The sequence below is a fragment of the Patagioenas fasciata genome, chromosome Z (assembly GCF_037038585.1).
Source record: "Patagioenas fasciata isolate bPatFas1 chromosome Z, bPatFas1.hap1, whole genome shotgun sequence".
Classification (NCBI taxonomy): domain Eukaryota; kingdom Metazoa; phylum Chordata; class Aves; order Columbiformes; family Columbidae; genus Patagioenas; species Patagioenas fasciata.
In genome coordinates, this window is record NC_092560.1 from 51573231 (window position 1) to 51591752 (window position 18522).

Below are 18522 nucleotides of genomic sequence, written 5' to 3' on the forward strand. Positions count from 1 at the left end.
AGCTATAATATGGCTATTTAAAGATAAACTGGAATTGTGCATGTAACTCTTTGAGGAAACAAAGTGTGCTTATTTTCCTGGTCTAGCAGAGAGGAATCCACGCTATTTGTAAGTCCATCATTGTCAAAGATGACAGTGTCATGAAGACAATGGGTAAGCTGCACATTTATGTAAGCTGCACATTTATACGACGAGTGTTCATCTGGTGACCTGCTACCAGAGCTTTCCTTTGGCCCTACATGCTTTTCCTGCCCTTCCCAGTACCAGACCGACTCTTCAGACAGGTCTATTCCTTCTCTACTGTTACATTACATTGTGGATGCCTCTAAGGAGGAAACGGAATAAAAAAGCAGAGCACAGTACCAGTTTCCTGGGGTTTTTTTGCAATGTAATTTGAAATCTGAAAGAACAATCTACATCTTGACTTAGTTGTGAATACTGTTTTGGTTATGATCTATACCCTCATCAGTATAGTAAGCATTTAGCTGTGCTTTGAGATTTCTGAGCCTTTAAAAAGTAGTGGTTTGCATGCATTACACAGAGTATACTTTAGCTTGAACATGAAATGCAGATTCCTGTTTGTATAACCATTTGTAGAGAAACCTTCTTGTTACAACTGTTTTTTATTGAGATTTGGGCAGGTCAGCCAACATTCATGCTTAAGTGGCAAACATCTGTGCTCTGGATAAAACAACTGTCAAAAGATACTACAGTTGTCCAGAAAAGTTCTGTAATATCTTATTTTTATATTTTGCACATAAATTGAACTTATTTTGGGAAAGTTTCCTATCCATCTTAAAAAAAACAAAACCAAAAAACCTACCCAAAACTACACTGTGGATACTACTCAGAAAGTTTAGATTAAGCAATGTAGTTGTTCTTTTCAATTTGTTAAAAAAAACTAACAAACCTTCCATTTGTTCTTACAGAGAAATAAATTCTAAAAACCTAATCCGTGCTAATTTATGGATCATTTGTGCTGATGTTTGCATGCTGCAGCTGAAATGACATTGCAACTTGGGCATTCATATATCTAGTATTAAATATTTTAAGTTAGCATGTGATGTGTTTTCCTTCTATGAAAATAAAGGAGTAGTATCTTCTTACAGGCTATGTCTGAGAGCTCTCTCTGTTACAACAGTACTTGGTTTATATCACAAATCAGGATTTCTGAATGTTTAAATCACAAATTGGTGAAGTGACCTCTCTTTTCTTACTACTCAGTTTTAATATTTAGAGTTTCCATTGTTAAAGCTGCCATTCCTGCATCAATAACTACTTTTTCTTGTGAGCTTGGGAAATACAGGAACTGATGTATGTCTTCTAACAATCTATAAATTTCTACTTGGAATCACACCACCAGTTTCTGGAGGAACGTCCCTTACGGCATTTCTTTCTATTAGGGAGCAAATTGAAAAGAGGCAGCTCATAGCTTTGGGTTGTCCCATAATTACACGGTATCAAGCAAAGAAGCAGGCTATAACTATTAAGAATAATGGAATTAAGGAAGTATGTTACTTGTCCAGCTTTCCCAAGCAACCGAAAACTGTTTGCTGTTTGTTGTTCTCCCCTGTGGGAAAGTTTTGGTGTGGTAGGTGGAGGACAAAGGTGGAGCTTCCTATAGTTACTGTGATTTAGATATAAATTAGTGTTACCACTGCATGTAAGACCTTCCACTGTCTAAAAGTTTTAACACTGGGTTTTAAAATCATACTTTGCATTGGCTTCATGACAAGTTAATTCATATTTCAGATTGTATTAAATATTTGGGGTTTAAATGTGTTTTTATTATGCATATAAATATGAGTTGAAACAAAATAGGAGTCAGCCTTGTGCATCATATAATTCTTCCTAGATGCCTTGTCTCATGTGCTATAAAGAAACTTCTTGGTGGATATAATTCTGAAAGTTTTGGTAAATGCATTTGTTCAGGAGAAAATTGTTCTCCACTTCCTGCTGGCACCTTTTCAGAGTATCAGGATATTACCCCACTGGTCTGTAAATATGGCAACCTAAAGCACTTAATTTGTGACATATTTGTGGGACATTCTGAGTTATGTTTTTCAGAACTCACTTATTGTTGGTTGTTCTCACCAAGCCACAGCTAATAGTGGATGAAAAATAGTTGGATTTCAGTTGTGTGAGATTTTTTTTTTTAATTCAGAGAGTATGATGGTGTAGATGGAATAAATCAGCCCAAGCAGCTCTCACATTACATCAACAACCCTTCTTTTCTTGTGTGGTAATGGCAATGCACCAGTTCTACTCGATTATGGAACACTGTTTAAATTTTTTTTTTTTTTTTTGCTTCCTTAAGCAGAATTTAGTCCCCTTTCATGTAAGGAATCTATTTCAGTAGCTGGGCTTAACTTGGGTCCTGAGAAACCCCCTGGCTGTTGATAGACTACTGTTAATTAAAGGTTCCTGTGACATGAAGGGACAGCCTTTCTTGATTCCAGAAGCACTTAGCTGATACTTTCAGTTTACTTCACTGATTTGAGATACTGTGGATTTTGCTTTGCTTGTTCGGGTTTTGGTTTTATTTTGTGAAGATCCAAGACCTACAACTGTGTATCATCTACTAGGCTTGCTAAGAGATTCAGAAATAAACCAGACTGAAGCAGTGTGCTGAGCCAAAGTGGGAATAAGTGCTTTGGTCCTGGGACATGACATGAGATCAGCTGTTAATTTCAAGAAAGCTGGTTCTGTATCTCAAGAATCTTGATAATTCAGCAACACAAAAATGATCTCATCCTTGGAGCTAAGGTGAGTCTCTGTTCCGAACTGCAAAGCTGTCTCAGGTACCAGCCGCCTAACTTGATTTCAACGGTATGGGCACTCCCAAAGATATATTTGCTGTGCCATCATACGAGAAACTATTATGGAAAAGTGGAAAGAAAAGCTCAGCACTTTTCTGGGAGAAAGGGCTATGATCAGACAAAGATCTCATTAAGTTTGCTTTGCCATCTTCACTGTGATAAGGTCTACTACCTACCATAAGCATAGGCATTTGGCTTTGGCTAAGTAAGACAATACATTTAAACTTACAGTTCCAGTATCCTATGACATGGCAATCTACAGTTTACCCCAAAGCTAGAACTGGGGAACTCAGGCTTCCCACCTCATTCCTGATTAGCAAAGCAAACGCTGACGAAGAGTACAGGCTCCTACAGGAAAAAGGATTTATGTTGTTACTTAGTTGACTGGCTGTTCTCTATCCATCCATCTTGCTTCTCAGTTAGCGGGCTGTTCCATACTTCATGTATTCTTGAGTAAAATTGCTCTTTACTGCAGAATGGAGAAGAATTATCACCAGAGATTATAGTCAATCTGAACCTGTGGTGTTTGGCTTTCATCTGCATTTTTAGGGTGCTGGAGTGGGTATTTCTGAGAGACAGCTGGAAGTCATGGTCAGAATGAACATTTGTGTCGTCTTGTGCACAGAGAAAGCTGTAAAACTGGGAGTAAGAACCCTAGAATGTAGTTGGTGGCAGGTTGATAGAAGAGGCCATTTTAGGAGGCTAAATATGGCCATTAACTCAGGAAGCAACTGCACTGAATCAGTTTTCTCAGGAGGTATTTCAAGTCTTCCATCTATTCAGTAAAGATTTAGCTCATCTGTAGAATCTATTTATGCATAACTTGTTAGTAGTGCCAATATGCATCTGATTTCCAGAGAATGCGACATATCGACATATGGTCATTTGCCAGTCTTTTTACCTGTTAGTCTAGTCCACATGGTTTTTATTCTCCTTTTTTTGCCTTCAAGGAGACCAAGTTAATGGATTTTTCACGAAGAATCATTTAGGATGAAATGGAGTGGTTGTGTTACAGGACCAATGCCACAACCTTTTGCTGTCACCTCCCTAACTTCTCTCCACAGGATGTATTTTCAAAGCTGTACACGTGCACCTAGTTTCTGCTTGATGCTTGATTAGTTCTGCTAACATGTTGTTACATACCAGCTCAGCCGTCTACCAAGCCCTGACTGAGCCAGGGCTTCGGTGTCCCTTAAACTGTGAGTCTCTGATGGAATCAAAGGGAGAGCTTCCACAGCACTCTGCTTGTACCCCCAGCATGGATTTTCCACTTAATTGAGTGGTATGTGCAACAAATGCCAAAATTAATGTTTCTTGCCAAAACAGGGACATGGAACCTCCTGTGATGTGGGTTGTTGACAAGAGCTACAAAAATGTTTTCATTTACATTTGGTTCCTAAGAATATATCCACTGTTAACTACACAGTAGCTTGCTCCTCAGCATCACATCAGGAAAGCTGCTTTTCAAGGTCTGAGGGTGACAAACAATGCATTTAATGGCAAGAAAAAACCCACTCACTAACTGCTGTAGGCTCACAGAAAAATAAAAGAACACAAAAGGATGCAAGTCAGAACTGAAATAACAACTGTTTGCTGTTCTTGCAGAAGAAAATAATCAATAGAAACACTTTATACTAGCTATGAAGAATTCTTCAGTGGAGGTTTCTATCATGTAAGATTGTATACCTGATCGAAATAAATAGTTTACTTTAACAGCTTCCACTGAGAGTAATTAGTACGGTGATCTGGGCTATACAGTTTGTTTGTATGAGATGAACATTTGTGACCAGCTCAGGCCTGAGACCTCTCAGTGACCTCTCTGGACTGGCAGCCAGAGGGTGGCTGTAGAGTGACAGGACATGGAGATGATGACCTGGCTGCAAGTGAGGCCTCTTTGGTCACAGCAGAAAACACTTATCTTCAAAACTCAGGGGAATTCTGGAGCACTAAGGCTCTGGGGAGATAACATCTGTTGTTGTAGGCCACGCTTTTGTAGTGCTCAGTGAAGGGTGCCACAGCTTTGAACATGGATTCAATATCCAGTTGCTGGTCATGGCAAGAAACATCTGGTTGCCTCCTTCACTCATGTTTGTGGAGAAATCTTTATTCTCAGTGAATAGTTCTCCCTCTACCAATCTCTATGAACAAAACCATGTAGAAAGCAAAACAAGCACTTGAAAATGAACCTTATGATCCAAACAGATCTTTCATCAATATTAAAACATATGGAGAAAAAGCAAGTCAATCAATTATTTTATTCCCCCTGAATAAGTTCAAGAATAAATTCAGGAGTGCTCACCATCTACAGCACCAGACAGTAGAAAACATTTTCAATGGGATTAAAACTGCTACAGTATCCACAACACATAACAACCCCAAGTTTATAAAAGACAAAAAGCCTAAAATCCCCAATTATCTAACATGTTATTAGAAATAATGACTTTAGAACACACACCGAATTTGTTTCAGTGCACAACATGAAAATTCACTGTTTGTAAAAGAACTGACCCGCTCTAGGCACTGAAGCGTAACAGAAAAAAAAACAAAATCATACTCAGTATTAAAGGGTACTGCTTGGGGTTTTGGGCATTTTTTTTCTGGTATAAAAAGGTTGCTATGTCAGTAAAAGATAAATATGTACTTGTTCATACTGGTCCCTAAGAGACAAAGTAGATTTGGTCTTCCATTTTGACTCACTTATTTTCTTACCAGTTTCAACCACTTTAAACTCTGTCTGGCTGAGTTTGGAATCTGGATATCCTGCTATTAATCTCCCTCTATGGCTCACTCATTCAGAACTCAGTTTGACACCCGCTATTGATTTGTGGCTTGACACCTACTCCATTCAAGCTTCTACCTGACATCACCCCACTCTGGTTAACAGTGGTAGTGTTTTGCCCTTGTACCTTGTATCATGCTGATGCAATATTTTCTGATAGCTGTATGACTGTCAGAACAAATAACTTCTGACTGCTAAGGGAACCCATCAAACCCCCTTTCTATTCTGAGTGGTTCTTTGTATTTAGGATCTTTTTAATACAGACAGGTTTCACTTTAAAAACATAAAATGTAAAAGTTACTTACTTTCACTCAAGTGCACTTTCTGTTGTGTTTTCCAGAAAAAAAATCTCTTGAGGAAACTCAAATTTATTTATTGCTTTTCAGTGTGAGTCCTTTGCCAGTTCTAATCCCAGTCTACACACCAAAATGAGTAAACTATAGAAGATCCTGACTTGTTGACAAGGCCTGTTTGTTAGCTACCTAAAGAACAAATTATGCTATAGAAGTATCTTAGAGTCTAATGTTACTTGGGACATGTAACCACTAGCTTCCAGGCAAATTAATAAGTAGAGTCCTTTCCTTGAATAGTCCATAATCTAAAAAAAACCAGAACATGAAAGACTATGCAACCTGAAAGGCTAGAGCTTAAATGGCCTGTTCAAGATCATGTAAGAGGCCAGAACCAGCACTGAAAATTAAAGAAGTTCTCCTGGGACTCATTTATAGCCATACACACAGAACTATACTGCTTTAGACAGATATGATTATATACGGCATTATGCAAATAAATTTGGTGGTGTAAGGATGACCACATAGCTCATATGAGTATTTCCAGTCTGAACTAGATGTTTCCGGAAGTGTATGTGCACTTGACTAAGTTAGGTACCTGCACTATTAGCATTTCCCTACCCTAAAAAATTACAACCCAAACTTACTGAAGAGTGTAGAAACAAGCCTCTAACCCCCCTAAAAAGTGCATGTGAGGAAATAAGGGTATTTAATGCTCAGCAGATAGCACGCTAGCTACACGCTGCATCAGCACAAGGCTCTCTCCTGTGCACTGTATAGGTACACCGTGTGTCATGGTCACCTTACAGAGCCAAGCCAGGTGGCTCTTGCAGCAGCCAGCACTGTTCTTGTCCTGGAGACTTCCCTCTTCTGCCTGTTGGGACCCCAGTCCCAAAGTGTAGCAACAATAAACAAAATACTGAGTGTTGAGGCTGAAACAAAGCCCATGGACAGTTCTGAGCTCAATCTGTTAACTTTCTCAGTAAGACTGCAAATGGACTCGTATCTCTGCCCTCCTGGAAAACGGCTTCCTCCTGCTCCCAGGTGCAGACAAGTTGCAATCAGTGATGTTCTCTTTGCAGTACTCACTCAGCTGCACCAGGCCTCTCACTGCTGGGAAATTGGCTCTTGTGTTGAGCTGTTCAAATGAAATATGGAAACTTTGGAAGTGTAATTAGTTGTGAGGGTATTTTCTGCTCCTTAGTGTACTGTCAGAACCCCACACATCCAGTGTGAGGGCTTGTTTCTGCACACATTCAACAATATTTTCCATACTTGAAACTCGTTATATTTTGTAGACTATTTATCTGTCCAGTGTTCTTCTGCCTGTCTCCAGAACAACTTTTTGTAGCTTCCAGTGCATACAGATAACACGATACAGATATGCTGCCAGAAGAATGCCACCATGCCAGTGAATCTGTTGGCTAACTAAAATCAGTGTATATTAAAAGCAGTGTCCCTTTGACTCCATCTGTGCATAAGCCTTTTTTTAGGTTCGTCATATAATAATTACGTTACTTTTGGTGTGGTATCTGTAAATGTAGGTATTTCAGTCAGTTTTACGGTAGCACAATTCTCCCTCTCGTGTCCAAACTGTAAATTGCAATTACAGTATTCAATGCAATTTATGTTTAGCCTGAACTACATGTAATAAAATTACTGGCAATACATCTCTGTTCCTCATACTACTAAAGCAGTGAATGTTACAGATTCCTTGAGGTCAGAAATGCCAATTTTTTCGAGTTTGGAAGTCTTCAAATAGCTATCACTTGGCTAACTATCACCTCTCTTTACTGTAGAAGGTAAAGCACTAACAGCCAAGGACATAATTTGCAGCAAACCAAATTTTTCTTTCGACTACCTGTACCGAGGGAGTATGTAGACAATTTCCTCAACAAAACAAGCTAGTCAGCTGTTTTGAATTCTGGGCGCTTTTAATACCACCCTCTGTTCCCTGAGTACCTCCTAGATCTCAGACAGACAATGCCAAGAAGCAGGGAGTTCACGGCTCCCAGAGGCTCAGGCTTATGGAGCTCTTAGTCAGTCCTGAGAGTGAGCAAGCAGGAAGGAATAGCTCCATGAGATCCTTTTGCACAGTTCAGATAAAGTCTGCCATCACTTGAACTGAGTGGTTGATACTGGAAACTCCTAAATCTACTGCTGAGATCTAGAGCAGTGGCCCTATGAAACTCCAATACAATTGCACTCTGAATGACACCGTCTCACACTACACGATGCCTGCAATGAAATAACAGGCATGTTCATTCCTACATAACCCACCAGCTGGTTCCACAAAATATAATCATCTCTACTACTATTTCCTCCTCATGCTGTTCCCTGGTTCACTGTGGAGTCACTCCCACAGGCTGCAATTCTTCATGAACTGCTCCAGTGTGGGTCCTCTCCATGGGGTACTGACGTCCAGGAACAGACTGCTCCAGTGTGGGTCCCCCATGAGGTCGTAGCTCCTGCCAGAAAACCTGCTCCAACATGGATCTACATGGGCTGCAGAGGGACAGCTGGCCTCACCACAGTCTGCATCATGGGCTGCAGGGGTATCTCTGCTCTGGTTCCTGGAGCATCTTCTGGTCGTCCTCCTTCACTGACCTGGGTGTCTGCTGTCTTTGTTACAGTTTTTTCACTCTTGCACATGGGACACACACCATGTTTTTTACACTTTCTTAAATAACTTTCATGCAGGGGCACTGTTTCAGCTGCTGGGCTCAGCTGTGTCCTGCAGTGGGTCAGGAAGGGCTGGGTGGAATGGCTGTGTCTCGCATGGGGCAGCCTCAGCCTCTCTTCACAGGGGTGTCCTGCAGCCCCCTGCCAGCATCTGGACATGGACACCCACTACAGCTTTACAGACAGGCAGAGGAAAAATATGGAGTGGAGGGAAAGGTGGTATATTTCACGAGTTGTTTGATCTAATGAACTCCCGTGACCAGTGAAGCAACAGCTGAAAGCAGTGATTTGGAAATAGTAAATAAGACAAAAAATAACACAACAGAAATAAAAATGTGGTGGATGCACTCGACCCCCTCAGCCAAACAGCAGCAGTTTGGTCCAGGTTCCAGAGGAAGTAGAGGCCTGAGCTGCGACCACACCAAGAGCTCCTTTTTGGAAACCCACAAGGAAGCAGAATGGCAACCAAACACCAATAACCTGTGGGCGTAGGGAGCCTCGTGCAGACCTTTCTCACTGTATGCGATTTGACTACGAGTCAACCACTTTTTTCTATAACCATGACAGCCTGGGTGAGCCCACTTTGAGCTCTCTCTGCTAAATACGTTGACTGTATGGCAATGGTTTTACTAATCACAGGTCAGTGGATGAACCCAGTTTAAGTTTCATGTCAACCATTTAACTTACGTAAAAGTATACTGAAGATAATGAATCATCTAGAAGTATAAAGTAGTGTGATTTTTAATATATTCTCTGCTTCATGTTACATAGTAAGCTGGATTTCCCAAAATCTTAAGCTGTAAAGTTATGCTTATCTGCAAACTACACTGAACACCTGCAAGATAAGGTCCAGTTTGCACTTTGCTGGGAAGAACAGAATTGACTGGGGAATAAAAATAACAACTTCAGTGCTAACATGAAGACATTAAAGACATCTGCAAAATGGGGCCTGTTTTGCACTTCACTGAGAAGAAAGCAATTTATTCTGACAAAACAGCACCAGCAAGGCTGTGGACCATAAACAATATCTACAGCTAAACAAAACAAAGGCACATATGCGATTAGTGAAAAACATCCAATGAGAAGCAAGAAGACCCCAAACCGAAATATTGCTATTGGACCGAATCACAGTATTAAAGGTCTGTAAAGATATAGAAATCTATGGTTTTCTCTGCTTATCTGGACCCCTGTGCAGCTACCCAGCTTGAGCCAGCCCTCCTGCTATTCCACTCCATTAATTATTTTTTTCTTTTAGTTATGTGAATTCTGATGCCTGTAAGTTTGCTCTCTGGTTATCAGGACTCACCTGAAAGTTTGCTTCTGGAGTTCTGGAATACAGACTTGGGAGTGATTGGTTGTCAGGAGAAAAGACACCTGAAACTTAGCTCTGTGAACAGGTACAGGCTCCTGGAGAAAAGGTCAGCAGCAATTCAGCTTGGCTTATTTCCCCCATGCAGGAAATAACAGAGTGAACCGGCCACCAAACTCTTTTAAGTCACACTTTTCGTTGAGAAATCTAAACATTGTTCTGCAGTAAACAGAACCCTAAATCACTCCCTCACCACATAATGATTAACTTTAAATAGAGGCACGATGTCCACATTTAGGCAACCTGATCTTGAAATCCACCCTGCCCTGCTGCGGCCTCTGTTGGCACCTGTGAAGATGTGATATGCCTACCGCACAGCAGGACTGGCAAGCTCGCCTGTTCACATCCCTGTTATTTCACAAGCAGCTCACCGTGCCTGTAAAGGTACAGAAGGGGAGGCGGGGCTAAGCCCAAAACCAGCCGCCTCCCCCGGCCCCGCGGCCCCTTCCTCTCCGCAGCTCAGCGCCGCGGGCACCAGCGTTGCGGGCGGGACTACATTTCCCACAGGGCGCCGGGCTCGGGCCGCGCATGCGCGCTGCGCCCCCCCGTCCTGCCCCTTCCTACCAGCGGGGGCGGTCGCGGTCGCGGTCGTGCAGTCGGGCGCAGGGCAGCGGAGTGCTATGGCGGCGGGGCTGAGGTTTGACGGGCGGGTGGTGCTGGTGACCGGTGCCGGAGGAGGTGAGCAGCCCCGTCCCGGGTGCGGTGTGGCGGGGACTAACTTCTGCGCAGGAGGCGGCTGCGCCCGTGGCGGGGCTTCCCGCGGGAGGCCGGGCGAGGCGGGCACTTGGCAGCCGCTGCTGCCCGCGGCCCTGACAGATGCCCCAGTGCTCTCCGGTGACAGCCGAGGACGTCCGTGAGGGCTTATTTCGTTAAAAACTTTTTTTCTTTTAATGCCGCCCCCCCCTTTTTTTTTTTTTCCTCCCGCAGCACAGAGAGGTGTTGCGGCGGGTAGAGGGGTCAGCACGCCGGCGGAGGCCGGGCCCGGGCCGGCCCTGTCAGGTGCCGGCTCCGCCCGTCAGGGCCACCGCGGCAGCGCTGAGGTTGCGCAGGGGTTGTTGCCGTGTTTCTTGCAGGGCTGTGGAGCCACTGCAGTTTGATTTGAGCCCTGGTGCTCCTGAAAGTTAGCACGTTAGTACAGCCTCCAAATGCGTGCTTTCTTTGCTTTGAATACAGCGGAAGGGTCACACCGCTTCACACCAGACAGTAATGCATGTCCTGCACCGTGTACTGTTTTGTTGTACTAATTCCTTCCAGTTTTGCCTTGGACCTGGCAATGGACGCTCGTAACCTGTGTGGTCTGGCACAGTCTTTCTCCAGCCGTGGCTTGACGTGTGCTAGCGATGCTGCAGAAAACAGTCTCTGACCCGCTGCTGCCTTCCCTGACCCCCTTCTGGGAGGCAGCCTGAAGTCACAGGGGAGAGGGCAGCAGGGAGGTGGACGGGTGGGGAGAAATTCTTCAGCAAAAGGGCTGGCCTGTGCTCTTGCTGGGCCACGGGCCTGACCACCCCAGGGGAGGTGGTTCTGCAGTGGAATGCTTGGTTGTGCCAGGAAATGCTTTCGTATTTGTTGTTGTAATGTGGGATTGGTTGTTTGTTGTGGGGTGTTGGTGTTTGCTTTTTTTTTTCTTTGGCTGGGGTGGTGGGCCTACTTGTTTTGTTTTTTTTTCTTCTTCCTCTGAATGCGTGTGTTGACCTTTGCCTACTTTGGTACTTCCAGCGAAGATGTGAGCTGTTAGGGTGGACAAGAGAGGGGCAAAGTTTGTTGTGATGAGCTGATAAAGCGGGTTGTTCTGCCATCTTCTAAGATGCTGTCTCTCAACAGTGAAGTTTTGCTCTTTTTTTGTGGAGCTGCATGTAGTCAGAGGGCCTAGATTATGTGATGTCTTGCAGAGAGAGGCCAAGAATATGGGATTTTGTGTAAAGCACTGAACAGTCCACTCATACCAGCTGAAGGCAACAAACCTGAGAGTAACTGAGGCCAGATCTTTGTATGGTGCTTTTCATCTTCTACCAGACCTATATTTATGTGCTTGTCTCTATATAACAAGTCTCACTGAACACAATAAAGACACTTTAGCAGTGACAAAGCTCATAAAAAGCACTGCATGGACAAAAGTACAGTACTTTTAGAATTAGGCTGCTTGAAAATGGTTTGTTAACAATGAAAACTGTCATTGAATGTGTTCTTTCCTGATTTTTTGATAAGTGGTTGATTAAGCCAAAATAAAGGGAAGCCCTATTGACTTCAGATTAATTCTTATTTTACTTTTATTTAGTTTACAGCACTTTAGTTAGACTGTACTGCTAATAGTATTGTTTGTCAGCTTTGATTTTTTAATTGGATCAGAACTGGGAATTTATCTTAAACATCTGGATCCCTAATTTGTTTTAAAGTGAGACCTGTTCTCACATACACAGGCATCTAAAAATACAGCAGGTTTTTTATCAGTTTGGGCAAATCCTTTATGAAGTATTGTTCCTGCCTGTCATGCAGTACTTTCATTGTTTATGCAATGCAAGCTAACTCTGTTTGTTTGTTTATTTATGTATTTATTTAAGATTAGTTTTGATTCTTAAGCATTCAGTCTTTGCTTGTCGTTTTAGAATACCAGCACATATAACATGGCCTGGCGTTTGTGTACTTCTCAGTTATGTGGTTTCTCAAAACAAAACACAGAAAGTTTTCTTGCACTCTGGTTACCTCAAACGGTGGATGTAAATGCACCTTGCATGTCATACCACTGCAGACGCTCATAGGAGTCTTAAGGAAAATTCTGATTTGTTGGTGTGAGATTAGTGAGTTTAATAATAGTCTAAACAGTTCTGATTTTTTTTTTTCACTTTTGATTTTGAGAGCTAGCTTTGAATGTTTTGGTGTGGGGCAAAGAGATACTGTTTCACTCTGAGAATTTTTTTCTGACTTTGATAATCTTTTGGTGGTTCAAATCTGAGTTTCCTTTGGTTGGAATGGAAAAAAAAAGATTGTGGTAATTAATTTCAATAACTTTTGATGGGTACAGTGGATAGTATCTCTGTAAATCATCTATTATAACAAATAATTATTGTATAGCGCACCTAGAATCCAAGCTAGAGTACAGGTGCAGTAGTCTAGCATTTGTATGTGAGGCAAAAGTGACAGTCTAGGTAAACTACGAGTGCATCTGGTTAGCTGTGATATTAAGTGGTTCTTTTACATGCAAATAATAGGAGGGGTTTTGTCAGTACATCTTCAGTTACAGTTAAATCTTGTTCAGTTTCTTCTTTAAATCTTAAAAACTGACTTTAACCGGGGAAGTATCTTATTCACTTAGAATGTAATTAATTAACTTGAAAGACATCAAGACATTAAACTTTTTGCCTTGCAAATGTGTTTTTCTATCACAAGCACAAACTCAGCAGCAGACAGCTTTCTGTGATGGTTCTGTTGAGTGCAATACCAAAGAGTAAGTGTGGGGATTTTTTTTTTCCCTTGTGACTGGAGGCTTGTCTACAATTTATGTTTACTTTTATGTTTTGAACTTATATGAAATTTTTAAGTGCTGGGGGAAATAGAGCTTTATTTTGAAACTTAGAGATGTTTCTGTTGAGTTGTGCATTTTTTTTCCTGGAATTCATTTTTGTGTAGCTTTTTCATTGAATTGTGATCCAGGAGATAAATTGACTCTTACTTTTATTTTTTTTAACTAGGTTTGGGCAGAGCATATGCTCTGGCTTTTGCAGAAAGAGGAGCTTCAGTAGTTGGTAAGTTTAATGCTAACTAACTTAATCTAGACAATAACCTTTGCCTTTTCATGTGGCTCCCATTCGACAGTTCATGCCCTTTTTGACAGTAACCTTTGTTTAATGGTTTTCTATCTTATCTTTTGCTATTTAAATTTTGCTCCTAAGCTTTATTTTCTTATGAAACAAGTTGCCATGTTTGTCCAAAGCCTTATCTTTGCTAAAAAGCCAGTTTGAATCAGATTGTTTCATGGACTTGACTTTGATCCATGCACGCCAGTCTTTACTGTGAGTTGTGGCCAGGGAGGTTGTTGCCTTGGGTGAATACTGTTCAGAAGCTTCTGATATGACCGTTTGAAAATGTGGATATATATCTTCTAGTACATTCTACCAGGAAACTAATTATTGGACTGTAACATGGTAGAAGTAGCGCTCAGAAAACACAGAATGTGCTGAATGTGCATTACTGCTTTCTGCAGCACATCACACAGGAGAGCCATCTGGTCTCAATGACAGTGCCAATCCTTAGTAAAGGATTTATAGTAGTTTTGTAATCATTTGTTGAGCCTTATTCAGGAAATATGTAGTTGTGCAAAATGCTGTATCACAAGCTGGTTCCGAAGGTTAAGTTATATTCTTGGGCACTCTGGCATTTGTGGTCACATTTGTCATCCTCTGGATTAATTTGTGCAAACTGATGAGTTCAAGGTTAAGGGTTTAAACAGATTATGGATAATAACTTGCTCACTGATTTATTTTTTTTAATAGCTTTTTTTCTGTAAAAATTCCAAATTTACTCTACAAAATTTAATTAAAATTGTTTGGTTTTACTTTGTTGACTAAATGTGAGATGTCTGTGTGTAGACAACTTAAAAAAAAACCTAATTTTTTTTTCTGGTAGTTGCCACCTTTGATATTTACCTTATTTACTAGGAACATTAGTACTTCATCTCAAGTTCTTATTTAACAAAAGTTGTGTTACATTGCATTGATTCTCTGTAGCTAGTGATGTTCTGACTTTCCATAACAATCTGAAAGATAATATATTACATTGCCTGATCATAGCTAATACTCCTTTATCTCATGGCTGTATTACACAATAGCTGAATCAATAAGTTAAGAATTACCTGTCCGTAAGGGAAACTTCTTGTTTTCTTTAGGTAACTGCACCTCACTTCACCACTTCCTATAGTAGTGCTTTGCATTTACCTCTATATGCTTGTATTTATTTTCCTTACTCTTATTCTCTCATGGTTCTGACTTCAAAGAATTGAGAACTTACTTGTGTAAAGATTTGAATTTTTTAAACTAACGCAGATATAAGACTCATATCTTGTCTCCTTAAAACAATTTCCCTTTTTTTTTTTTTTTAAGTTATGGAAATGAAGGCATGTTGTAATAACAGTGATCCAATGTTCTATTTGGAGGAATACCAGAGAGTCCCAGCATAGGAGCTTTTTCTGGCCACACCCTCATCTCAATGTACAGTCTCTTATTGATTGAGTTGCTGTTGGTGTGGTTAGACTTGACCAGTTTGGCCTAAGTGGAAATATCCCCATTCACCCGAAGGCTGCCTGCTGCCACCATTTTGTCGTACTTCATCTCTTGTGTGCTTCACATCAGGAAAAGTTAAAAGCAGGAGGAAGGGAATGGCTTGTTTTTGTCTTGCAGCCTGTATTATGTCCAGACGTTACTGTTTCTTCCTTTTTAGCCTACCTGAGGGGGGCTCTTCTGTGTTGCTGTTTCAGTTTAGATTAGAGTCATGCTTTTGAAGCATCTCTCCTGATTTGTATCTATTTGTATTTTTGTTTGCATTGTGGGATGGTATTGAAGTGCATGAGTGGAATTCCTTTAAAAACCAAACTGGAAGATGCAATTTACCAGTGCACCTGAATTGTTCCAAATGAGTGTTTCATTTGTGGTACCAAACTAAAGCAAGAAATGAGCTCGTTTATATATATATAAAAAAAGCAAACAAACAAAAAAACCCTACTTTAATTGTCATGTTGTCAGCACCATTTCATTCTACATATTTGCTTCTGCTGCTCTGCGCTACTGCTTACAATGCATTCGTAGGCTTCAAGGAATTCTTCTCTATGGTTCAGATTGTAACTGTACTCTGTCACAACTCCTACAGATTTTTTCTGTCTCTTTTATATTGAGTATATTGAATGTTTTCAACTGGAAATTATATGGTGTAAAGCTTGAGGTTAAAATAATGTTGTCATCAGTTTTTGCTTGTTGGTTTTTAACTATCACACTTGTGGAGTTATTTTATAATTTCCAAAGCCTAGGGTAACTCTCTTCTTTCTTGTGTACTCATTCTTGCTTCAACCATATTAGTGCCTGCTCCCAGCCTAAGGTGCTTTGCTGCCTCTGGAAATTTTCTCAAATGCTTAATTAAGCTTTTGTCAGCAAATTACTGTTGAAGTGAAGGATAAACATATATAAGCATGTCTTCAGCAAAGAGTTGTAATGTCTTAACAAGATTAACTGAATGTTTTTGTATAAATGTTTACCATGAAATAGTCCACTCTTCCAGGACAGACTAGAAATCCTAGTGCTGTTCCTGGCTTGTTTTCTTTTAATGTCGCGTTAAAGACCTTTGATGTTGCAGACTGAGCAGTCTGCCCCTGTTACTTATTCTAATGCTTCACTGCACTTGGCAATTTTCTCTAATACCTCACCTGAATTGTTCTAGCTGCATGTTTGAACTTTTAGATATTGATCTGTTTAACCTGGCGATTTTGTTTCTTCTGTTTTTTGCATCAGTGTGTTAATGTACTTGAGCATTTCGTAATGTTCTGTTGTAATTCGTCCTGCTTCAGGCTAGGAAGTTTTTGGATCTGATTTGATTTGTTATTGGCTTTTCTTTGCCTATTATTTACATGGCTTACTTTATCTAGGCTTTAGCATTTTCATTTACTCATTTGAATTTTCTGCAGTGTTCCCACATTTCTCTTGAAGTGCTACACACAAAGTTGAATAGAGGATTCCAGATGTGACTTTCTTGATCTGAGTAATAGAGAATGGTGTTGTCATGTGTTCTGAAAACTATGTTCCTCTTTACATGGAGAGTTAAAAAAAAAGGGGGGGTGGGGGGGCACAATATATGTTTATTTCCTTATATGGTGAGGTGATACAGCATACTGTTTAGCATCAAGAGAAGCAAGAATATCTTGAGTGTTTTGTGGATTGTTCTATGGCTGGCTTCTTGAGGACTTTATGGAAGTTAGAAGGCACAAAGCTGGAGTTCAACTTAGCAGAAGACTGTTTAGCAAATACCAGTATTGCATGTAAATCCACAGTAAATTCTGATTTTCTTACAATTTCGTTTTGCACCCATTTAAACGTCTTACAGTTTTTTAAAATTCTTTGTCGAAATGTAATGTGTGTATGTTTTTTTGTTTGGTGGTTGTTGTTTTTGTTTTTTTGTTGTTGTTGTGTGTTTTGTTTTTTTTTTTTTGGGGGGGGGCCTGTTCTTGGGATGAATTTTGTGAAACTGTGGGACATGCAAATACAGCAGTGTGGTAAACTGTGGTGATGACACACTGCAGTTACCATTAATGATGCATGTCCCAGACAGCAGCCTGAAAACAAAGCAGTTCTGTCAGGTGGGCCTCTTACCCTGCAGGAGCAGGATCTGGAGCTCCAGAGTAACTCTTCTCCCTCTCTTCAGACCACTTCCTCTATTCCATGGTGAAGGTTACTAGTAGATTTTAGCCACTCTGTTAAACAGGAACAAAGTATTCTCAGTCTTCTTTAGTGTTCATGAAATAGCTATAGCAGTTTGACAACAGAGTAGAATCAGTCACCTGTGACTATGTAATCTTGTTCTTAATCTCTGAACTACAGTAAGGTGGTTAGAGAGGTAGCCTGGGAAGGGCAAGTAAATTGAATGCATAGTGGAGAGAGAAAAAAAAGTTGTTTCCTATGTTGTTTTAAAAATTGATACTTCATGTTATGCTACTCTTTAAAAAAATAATGTGACCTACTGTTCTCTAATTATTTGAGATACTCAGCAGGAATCAGATGCAGCAGGTTTTATTAATACTCGTTGCAACTTCCAATGTGATAATGACAAAAGGAGAGACCATGAAGTCTGAGTGTTAACAATGAAAAATCCACTTCTTTTTGATGCACAGTGAATGATCTCGGAGGCGATTTCAAGGGATATGGCAAGAGCTCCTCAGCTGCTGACAAAGTTGTCAATGAAATCAGAGCAAAAGGAGGGAAAGCAGTACCCAATTATGGTATGTTCTTTTTCCAGACTACTTTAATACTTTATCTGTAGGAATAGTGGATCCATGGAATGAAAAGTTGACAATGCGTAATAAAGGACTACTGCCAGCTTGCCAATACCATATAAATTGAATAGGTAGAATGTAATGTGGAATATGAAGGGAGAGATGCTGGAAACAAGTACATAAAATATCTTTAAGTAATACTTATATAGTAATGTGCTTTTCTTTCATATGCTTTCCTAACATCGAAATACAAAAAAACTGTCCATCTACAGTTGTCAGAGACAAAATGGGAATGGATGATTCTTACTTGTTTTGCTTCTGATTTTTCTTGCACTGGCAAACATTATGCCATTTAGACTTACTGTGTGGGATTTGCTTTAGGCCACATGCAACTAGTGGCTGAATCTGAATTTATTTTGTATTGGGGTTGTATGCAATTAATTTTTGTTATCTCCATTAAATTTGCATTCAATATCTTGGAAGTGCAGTGTATCCAGTTCATTTTATTTCATAATTTGTACTTTTTTCTTATAGATTCAGTGGAAGATGGTGAGAAACTTGTGAAGACAGCACTTGAGGCTTTTGGGAGGATAGGTACAGTTGCTTAATTGTTGTAC

General features: G+C 40.5%; 1 protein-coding gene across 2 annotated transcripts in view; it reads left to right on the top strand.

Moving 5' to 3' along the window:
* The first annotated feature begins 10489 nt into the window (after nt 1-10489).
* Nucleotides 10490-18522, top strand: part of HSD17B4 (hydroxysteroid 17-beta dehydrogenase 4) — a 60755-nt gene continuing 52722 nt past the window's right edge. Inside the window, exons 1-4 of one of the 2 annotated variants that reach the window (XM_065861449.2) lie at nt 10490-10617; nt 13626-13679; nt 17804-17911; nt 18440-18499. In XM_065861449.2, the coding sequence (XP_065717521.1) occupies nt 10560-10617; nt 13626-13679; nt 17804-17911; nt 18440-18499 (280 nt within the window). In that variant the 5' untranslated portion in view covers nt 10490-10559. Of the gene's footprint in view, nt 10618-13287; nt 13382-13625; nt 13680-17803; nt 17912-18439; nt 18500-18522 lie in introns of those variants that run through there. The other variant, XM_071802756.1, reaches the window with a different exon arrangement.